Source organism: Nansenia antarctica (assembly GCF_963989245.1).
Source record: "Nansenia antarctica genome assembly, chromosome: 5".
Classification (NCBI taxonomy): domain Eukaryota; kingdom Metazoa; phylum Chordata; class Actinopteri; order Argentiniformes; family Microstomatidae; genus Nansenia; species Nansenia antarctica.
Window position 1 is genome coordinate 62,698,805 of NC_137690.1, and position 9,184 is coordinate 62,707,988.

General features: G+C 41.6%; 2 protein-coding genes across 2 annotated transcripts; one reads left to right on the plus strand and one right to left on the minus strand.

Moving 5' to 3' along the window:
* Window positions 1-1,594: 1,594 nt before the first annotated feature.
* On the plus strand, window positions 1,595-3,268 carry fzd7b (frizzled class receptor 7b; the record flags this gene model as incomplete). The annotated part of the gene is made up of 1 exon (XM_080532204.1): window positions 1,595-3,268. One exon carries the CDS (start codon window positions 1,595-1,597, stop codon window positions 3,266-3,268), a length of 1,674 nt encoding a protein of 557 aa, XP_080388330.1.
* Window positions 3,269-6,508: 3,240 nt separating this feature from the next.
* sumo1 (small ubiquitin like modifier 1) lies at window positions 6,509-8,952 on the minus strand. The gene is made up of 5 exons (XM_080532209.1): window positions 8,828-8,952; window positions 8,534-8,608; window positions 8,147-8,224; window positions 7,885-7,956; window positions 6,509-7,633 (listed from the first exon to the last, which is right to left on the minus strand). Exons 1-5 carry the CDS (start codon window positions 8,837-8,839, stop codon window positions 7,565-7,567), a joined length of 306 nt encoding a protein of 101 aa, XP_080388335.1. The 5' UTR covers window positions 8,840-8,952; the 3' UTR covers window positions 6,509-7,564.
* Between the last annotated feature and the right edge of the window lie 232 nt (window positions 8,953-9,184).

Below are 9,184 nucleotides of genomic sequence, written 5' to 3' on the forward strand. Positions count from 1 at the left end.
AAAAAGACATACTGTATTCTGCATGGGATTAAGATGATTTACGGAGAACAAATCTCATACAAATAATTGAACATTTTCAAATTAAAGACTGTATTTAGTATTTTAGCTTTTCATTTAAACCTGGTCTGTTATCATATAATATTGTACACTATAATTTATATTCTATGGTTTTCACAGTTGTGAGATGTTTCCTCTGGCACATTGAAGCCATGGGCCACATATATAGCTTGATTAGACAGGGTTCTAAAAAAAGATTTAAATTAAACAAGTGCAAGTACTTTTGTGAATGAGTCATTGGGGCAAACGCTGAGAAATTATAAAATCATGGGTAGGACTCGTGTTCTTGACGGCCTACCTCACAGCTCTGCACACCAAGATGATTTACAGAGACAGACTACATCCTCAATATTAAACAACACCATAAATATGACCATTATTGCCGTAGTTTATCAAAGGTCTGGCTTACAGCCTCAGCCCTGCATACTGCTCTGAATAGTAGCAGAGAGGGACCATGCATACAGAAGACCATACAGAAGACCATAACGAAGTTCGTAAATTAATTACACAATGCAATAAACAATTAAATAACCAATCTTGTCTGACAAACTATAACCATTTCTAGGAATTATAGTATATTGAACATTAATTGTAATTGATAAATAAATGATTATATATAAATAGACGATTATTTTCCTCTAATACCATATCAGAGCAAAGCAGAGCTGCTGAGTTTACGTAGAGATACATGTCTGATACAAACATATTAGTCGTGGTTACTTTGAGGCAACTTGGAAGTTAACTGCAGCTTTGAAGATAGCGGTGGAAAGAACAAACTAGTCCCACAAACTCCGCCCCTTTCTGCCCGGGCTCCAATGAGCGAAGGGATATGGGAGAAAACAAATCGTGCAATTGGGCGAGAAAGTGTAGTAGTTTCAAGGCGCCCCTGCGTCGAAGTCAACGTAGTGAATGGTGGGGACCTTGAAACCGATCTAACTCAGTTTGTGTGTGGGGAATACGTCTCATAAGTTTCTCCAACTCTGCAGATCGCGGACGTTGCGTTTTTGGAATTGGTGATAACTCCTGCATCTTCATCCTGAGAAAGACCCGGAAAAAATACCGCCCCGCTTTTTTGCACAATTGTGGAGAAGAGATGGAAAGTCACAGCGCTTGAGTCTCGTTCACGAGGCTGGGATGATTTGCAGACTTTAACTTTGTAATAGGCTGTGATGTATCGAGGACTCGGGGGGAAGAAATTACAAATATAAACATTTAAGGTGGAAAATCCACCAAAACGGAAAAACCAGGTCCCGTCTAAACGAATTTAAACCTTTTGCCTACTTCATGAGCATTCCCACTGGTTAAATTGGACTATGAAAAACTCAGCAATCCACCATTTTCTTTGAGAGTCCGATGAATTTCCATCGAATAAGGAATGCGTGCAAAGAGCAACCGAGGGCTTAAAAAAAATTGTTTGCACTAAATTATCTTTCGAAGAGTGGAGGACATTGCCACGTTTTTTGCTGAAATTGACCTGGACCGGAGGCGCCATCTACATAGTTTTATTCTTTAGTTGTTTGCAGAACAGGGGGGGATCATGGCGCTCAGGAGAACCTGGGAGTGGATTTGGATAACGGTGTGCATATTAGTGACCGTGTCCCTTATTCAGCCCTGTGCCGGTCAGTATCACGGCGAGAAGGGCATATCCATACCGGAGCACGGTTTCTGTCAGCCCATCTCCATCCCTCTCTGCACGGACATCGCGTACAACCAGACGATCATGCCTAACCTCTTGGGTCATACGAACCAGGAGGACGCGGGTCTGGAGGTTCATCAGTTCTACCCGCTCGTCAAGGTGCAATGTTCCATGGACCTGAAGTTTTTCCTGTGTTCCATGTACGCGCCGGTGTGCACGGTTCTGGAGCAAGCCATCCCCCCGTGCCGATCGCTGTGCGAGCGCGCACGACAGGGCTGCGAGGCGCTCATGAATAAGTTCGGCTTCCAGTGGCCCGAGAGACTGCGCTGCGAGAACTTCCCCGTCCACGGTGCCGGCGAGATCTGCGTGGGTCAAAACACGTCCGACTCGGACACCCCGACTTCGGACCCCACTCCGAATCTGCCAGAGCTCTTCACGTTGCCCCCCTCCATGGGCCGACCCACACAGCCCTTCTCATGTCCCCTGCAGCTCCAGGTCCCGTCCTACCTCAACTACCACTTCTTGGGAGTCAAAGACTGTGGCGCCCCCTGCGAGGTCACCAAGCCCCACGGACTCATGTATTTCCGCGAGGAGGAATTGAAATTCGGTAAACTCTGGGTGGGCATTTGGTCTATTCTGTGTTGCGTGAGTACCCTGTTCACTGTGCTCACCTATCTCGTTGACATGAGGAGGTTCCGTTACCCAGAGCGGCCCATCATCTTCCTCTCTGGCTGTTACTTCATGGTGGCCATTGCCTACACGGCTGGATTTCTCCTGGAAGACAAAGTGGTGTGCATAGACAAGTTTAAGGAGGACGGTTACAAGACAGTTGCCCAGGGCACTAAGAAAGAGGGCTGCACCATCCTCTTCATGATACTGTACTTTTTTGGCATGGCCAGCTCCATCTGGTGGGTCATCCTGTCACTCACATGGTTCCTCTCTGCTGGCATGAAGTGGGGCCATGAGGCCATAGAGGCCAATTCACAGTATTTTCACCTAGCAGCTTGGGCAGTGCCAGCTGTGAAGACCATAACCATCCTGGCCATGGGTCAAGTCGACGGTGACCTCCTCACCGGGGTGTGCTACGTGGGTATATACAATGTTGACTCCTTGCGTGGATTTGTCCTTGCCCCTCTGTTTGTCTACCTTTTCATAGGCACCTCGTTTCTACTGGCCGGATTCGTGTCTCTCTTCCGGATCCGTACCATTATGAAGCACGACGGGACCAAGACTGAGAAGCTGGAGAAGCTCATGGTCCGGATCGGTGTGTTCAGTGTGTTGTACACTGTTCCTGCCACTATCGTCATAGCCTGTTACTTCTATGAGCAGGCCTTCCGGGCCCAATGGGAGAAAACCTGGCACATGCAGACCTGCAAGCGTTTCGCAGTGCCATGCCCACCCAACAATTTTGCACCCATGACACCAGACTTCACAGTGTTCATGATCAAGTACCTCATGACCATGATCGTGGGCATCACCTCTGGGTTTTGGATCTGGTCAGGGAAGACATTACAGTCCTGGTGCAGGTTTTACAAACGACTCAGTAACAACAACCAAGGCGAAACGACTGTATGAACTTTTCGCAGGGGGGCAAAGTGAGGAGGAAAATCATAAATGATGTGTTGATGATGAAACTGAGCATAAACCAGCCCTCTCATGACGTGTGGACACTGAACTCTACAGAAAGTGTGATTTCAGGATGCGTCCTGTCAGGCTTAAACGAGCCATTGACTGAGCCTCGATCGCTTTCAAGGAGATAAAGACTGGCCCTGTAACTTTTGAGTCCCCTACTCAAATCACAGTAAAGGACACTTGTCGTGAATTTATTGAAACATGACTATGAATATGAGGACCATGATGTGCCATATCCTAAATTCTATTGCACCAGCATCCTCAAAAAAAAAGTCTGTTTGACCTGTTCATGTTTTTTTTAAATCTGTATTTTAAGTGAGCTTATCTCATCTGGGGAGAGACAGATGTATGAGGCCTTGTAAAGTGATCCCTCTGAAGAGGCCATTGTATGTAAAGATTTCTTTTTCATTCATTTGAAAGGCACGTCAGGTTTTTGGAATCAATGCATTTCATTGTTTCTGTATTTTAGAATGTCCTCATGTAGCCTACACGTTTTTGCCATGTGCTGCTGATTCATTTTAAATGTACTAACTTGCAAGCATCTCAAAACAATCATGGTGACAGAAATCGTAAACATTTGCTACTGGATTGCTTGTGTATAGCTGTACGACTTAGCAAATTGCCTTGTTTACAGGCCACAATATTTTGTAAATACACTTTTTCAAAAGAACATATGTATTTATATGAATTATAATCATGCTGTTTTTACTTAATGTTTTCAATGCTATGGCTTGTATCTGTACAGTTTCACAGAATAAAATGATACAGTTTTTAATATGCTGTCCTTTGAGTGTCATTAGAAGTTGCGCACAATGCTTTCTTAAAGTCTAGTAAAAACTAGAATCCCAGACAGACCCAGTCAACCAGTGAGATTGTGATGCCCCTGAAATTGGATCATTGATTTAAGACAATAGGTGAGAAGTTGTTGCATTGTCTGTATTCAAGGATTTGGAGACATATTTTGAAATATAAACACTGCTTTACCAAATGTCCTCACACAATACTCCCTGTAAGACTTATTATGTGGACATAGGAACATACAGGGTATGCTATGTACATCAGCAGTTTTTCTGGGCGTCTGCTATTTTACCTCTCAACCCCTCTGTTCACCCTTGGCTTGTGATCATCTCCAATGCTCTGTGGAGTCAGCTGATCCCAGAAAGACGGATAACATTTTTTTTTTTTTTTTTTTTTTAAATAACTAGGATAATACCTTGCCACTTGAGTATTGCCATTTCATTGTTTTGAGCTCACATTTACACTTTTGGTTGTGTCCTAAAAAGGATAGAAAGTGTCTTCCTCTTTGTACACTGTTGTGGGTATCTTTCCAATTTGGATTAAACTACTTCTATGGCAATGTGGTTATAGTTCCAACCACTATGTTTCTCAGAGATTTACCCTTTTCACAGAAAATACCTCCACGGGGACACACTTCATCACATCACATTCATTTTCGTTTATCAATATCATTCGTTTCAGTTCCCTTTAATTACGTACAGTGTACCCACAAAGTACAGAAACTTACATTGAGACCAATGTGTCAATGTCATGACCTAATTTCTCCTCCTGTTGATCAGAGTGAGATGTGTCAGTGGGGATGGATGAGCACAGGGATTCATTGTCATAAGGAACATGAACGACAACAAGCAGCTGCATGAGTACACTGACGTGTGTGTGTGTGTGTGTGTGTGTGTGTGTGTGTGTGTGTGTGTGTCATGGGTTCATACTTACTCAAGTCAACTCTTCTTTCTCCTCAAACAAACGCCATCCCATTGGTATTGTGTTTTCAGACTTCCTGTCATCAGGAAATGGATTAATCTCTGACAACTGGACACACAGAAATCATTGATTTACATCTGTTTATAACAGATCAAATCTATTAACCTAGGAACTGATGATAAATTCCTCCCCTCCAATTTAACTGTAAAGCGTAAAACCTTTTTGAATGTTGACTTGAATGTCAAAGCAATTTTAGACTATTATTTCTAGTTGTGTTAACATTTTTATCAAGTGATGTAACTAATAGGGGCTGGGGTTCGATCCTCAAAAGCAGCTTTATATGTTGTGTAAGCACAGTGTGAAATTAAGTGGTGCTCCCCACATACTCACACATAATGTATAATTGCATTCAGGCATACTCACTCTACACACACACACACACACACACACACACGCACACACAATCCCTTCCCCCTCTGTCCTGGTTGGCCCACATCTGGAAGTGTTTTGCCACTGTGAGGTATCCCAGGCTTGGAAATGTGATCCCCTCCAGGCTGGGTCTTAACCCAGGGCCTAGACCCTGGGACTGACAGAGTCTCTGTTTACTGACCTGACCCCTCTCTCTCTCTGCTCTGTTTCGCTTATCCTGTCACTGGTCAATGACTACTCCCACCCCTCCTCCCTCTACCTCCTCCTCCACCCTCTCTTCTCCCACCTCCCCCTTTCCCCCCTCAACTCCATGCCCTCCTCTCTTTCCTGGGCCTCCCTGAATTCAGACTCTTCAAATAAATATTCACTCGGCACAGAAATGTATGCTTTAAGGAACTCCCCTCAGTGCTGTGCTTTACTTGCCTTTTTAGATTTCACTGAGAAGTGAGCCTACACTTCCACACATTGTGTAGTATAAAAAATAATATTTCCAACCACTATCTGAGTTCTTGTTTATCACAGCCAAAAATGTGTGCCGATCTTATGAACTCTACACATGGTCTCACTGTTAAAATTGGTTTTCTATTAATTATCATCTTGTCTTGGGTGTTTTTCATTGTCCAAACATAACACCGACAGAACTGTTGGATGCTACCATCAAGGTGTGACCAACCAATCACTGACTACTTGGGTAACAGACTGTCATGGTATAACCATAACAAGATCTCCTTTCATGTATCTTCCATTTGTACAGTTTTGATTGATTGTACTCATTGCTTTGAGTGCACTACTAATGGAGGACAGGCAGTATGGTCTGTTTCCTGTGCATGTTAGACTGTAAACAGCTATGGTTGTTTCCAGTACAGATGTAACATTATGTGCACACAGGACAATCCTTGTCATAAGTTTGGCAAGAGCTCCCTCTGGTGGACCTGAGACAACATTCAGTCCAGCAATTAGAACAGTCTCTATTATTGTCTTATCCTACATCAAACTTGGGAGAAAATAATGGTGGAGAATATTTATATTTTTGTTAAACATTTTATTCAAAAAAGCAAAATTATCATCCCAAAGCTTCAAACCATCCATATCAATTTTTCTCTAAGAGGAGGAATCCGCTGCAGGGACATCATTCAATGATGTGGCTACTCCTGTGTTTCAAAACCGTAAAGTCCCCTTGGCACAATGACAGACACATGAAAAAACAAACATTTAATTACAATAAAGCGGTCCAAGATAAAACAAGTAAAACCCAGATCTTTACCTCTTGAAATTAGCAAAACATGTATAGTGTACAAATATAAATAAAAACAACTGCATAGGACACTATGAAGAATTACACACAAATATTGGATACAAAATATACAAGTTGAGCACAATCATTATCTTAAAAATATTTTACATTTTAAATACCGTTATTGTCATACCATATCTATGACAGAAAACTGGGATTGTTTACTTTTCAAAACAATGCTTCAGCATTCAAATATAGCATATTCATTATAATTTGTGTCAAAGGGTGGCTGTGACATGTTAATTTGGGGAGGGTGATTGAATCCAATTAGCAGTTTTGTAGAAAAGCAAAGAATAGAAGAATACAGTGTGCTTCTAATGCTGAAAAAACCCTGAATAGAGGAATAGCCTCATCAACCTACTGTATATGTGACTGAAAACTTCTATTTCATGATTAAAAGAAAAAGCATAATTTTATCCTCTCAAATTAATTGCAACAAAACCAAACTATAGAAGACATGAATCGTCACTGACATAGGCCTCCACAGCAGTTTCCCACTGAGACTTATTGACAATGCTAATGTAGACACACTCAATTAGGATTGACATACTGGTTAACATTCAGGGCGTGGTGCTGTACTGTATGTATGAAGCAGAACACAACTGTTACTGTATGTGTGATCTCTCAATAGGAGTCACTTAGTTATGTCACTATATGCATTACACAGCGTCTACACTTCTCTGCTCTCCCATGTGGAAGCCCCTTAGAGTTTGTTTGTTTGTTTGATCCAGTTGGTTTGAAACTGAAAAATTACATACATAAAAAAGAAATAGAAAATGAGAACAAATATAGTAAGTCTAATCATTCCAAAGGCCTCCGGTCTGTTCCTGATATACTTCAATGACATCCTCATCTTCCATTCCAAGCTGAGGATAAGAGAGAAAAGTAAAAGAAAGTCAAACATTTTCACCTACAGTATATAGCCTATTAAAAGCCAATAATTAATTGTTCAACTTTACTCATTAAAACTTTACTTTAATGTATTTTTTCCCCTTATATGTATAATGTCCTTTGGAAAGAAACAGTTGTAAAAGGTGCATCTAGTGCATATTATCTGTATTTGTAATATAAGTGATATTACTTGTATGGATGATAAAGGAGAGGAGGGATAGGATACCTCTTTGGGGGTTTGGTTGTCTGCAATTCTCTGCCCTTCGAAGAGAAACCTTAGAGAATTCATGGGAACGCCCTGCAGAAGATATACAGTTTAATCAGTTCTGAACAGCTACTGGGAATGCCGCCGTCGTCCACTCTGACTTCAGACCCAGCAATAGACTTAACTTACAATGCAATAATCGTAAGCTTGTAACAACTCAAAAGCAAAGTGATAATACAAATAATTGCTTGATTTCATAGTAATGTTTGTGAGATTCCTCTACCTGTCTTTGACTGTAAGACTCCTTTAGCTTCTTTAGATGTGTTGTCATCTTCACTTTAAAGTGAATTTCACTGTTGTCCTAAGATGGGAGATACATTTCTGTTAACTGGTGAAGACGCACAGTTCACTCTAGTCCACCCAGAACTGTGGTCACCAAGGAAAGGTGACAAGTATGAGAAACTTCTTCTAGGGTTACATCTTAAATAGTCTGTGTAGGCATTGTGACCTCAAGACCTTCCCTTCACCTGCACCAATCTGAAGCAACAGGATAGGTGAACGCAAACTGACAGCAAAGCCTGTCACTCTTTGCTTTCACTAGACCCATCCCCTCAGATCTGCATGGATGAATGAAAGAAGAGAAGGAGAGGTAATGGGACATGTCTCTTACCTGACCAATCACCTTCAGTTTAATGTACTCTCCATCCTTCGTCTCACCTCCATCTTGACTCGATGGCTTTGTCTCCTAAAATAAAATAAAATAAAGTAACAACTTGCTGCAAATTAAATAAATGGTCAATTAATGTATTATGTATATTACGGGTTAACGTTTGCTACAAGAGGCTGTACACAGCAGGCTACTCTGCTCGGCCCACTGAGCTAGCATAGCTCAACCAGTAGACTGACTGTCTACCTATTCGCATTCCATAGACAAGCAACATGCTAGTTAAAACGTGTCCTTTACCGTATCTGACATGATATTTTTCGAAATGGATTATTTTTATCCCACAGTTAATTTGGTTCACAATGTTATGTAAACACTGGCTCGGGGATCCCTTCTGTTTTTAGAAAACCAAGCACCATTTATGTCACTAACCCGGAAGTGAAGTACATTTTATTTTGGTGATATTATTTTCCAAAGTAAAAGTCCAAGCTGACTCTATCATGTCACTGTGAGATGGTGATCGTGATAACATACTTGACATACTTTCCTTCAAAAAAAGAAGGCAGAACCAGACTTTTCTAAGGCACTTGGTGATGTTGTAAAAAAAGATGAAAGGATCTTCATAATATTATGTGAATCCTCCAAACTTTGCAAATG

Excerpts from the sequence above, each read along its gene's own strand:
- sumo1 (XM_080532209.1), bottom strand. Across the intron at positions 8,225-8,533 it reads AACTGAAGGTGATTGGTCAG|GACAACAGTGAAATTCACTT; the intron begins GTAAGAGACATG and ends CTCCCATCTTAG. Across the intron at positions 7,634-7,884 it reads ACAACCAAACCCCCAAAGAG|CTTGGAATGGAAGATGAGGA; the intron begins GTATCCTATCCC and ends TCTTATCCTCAG.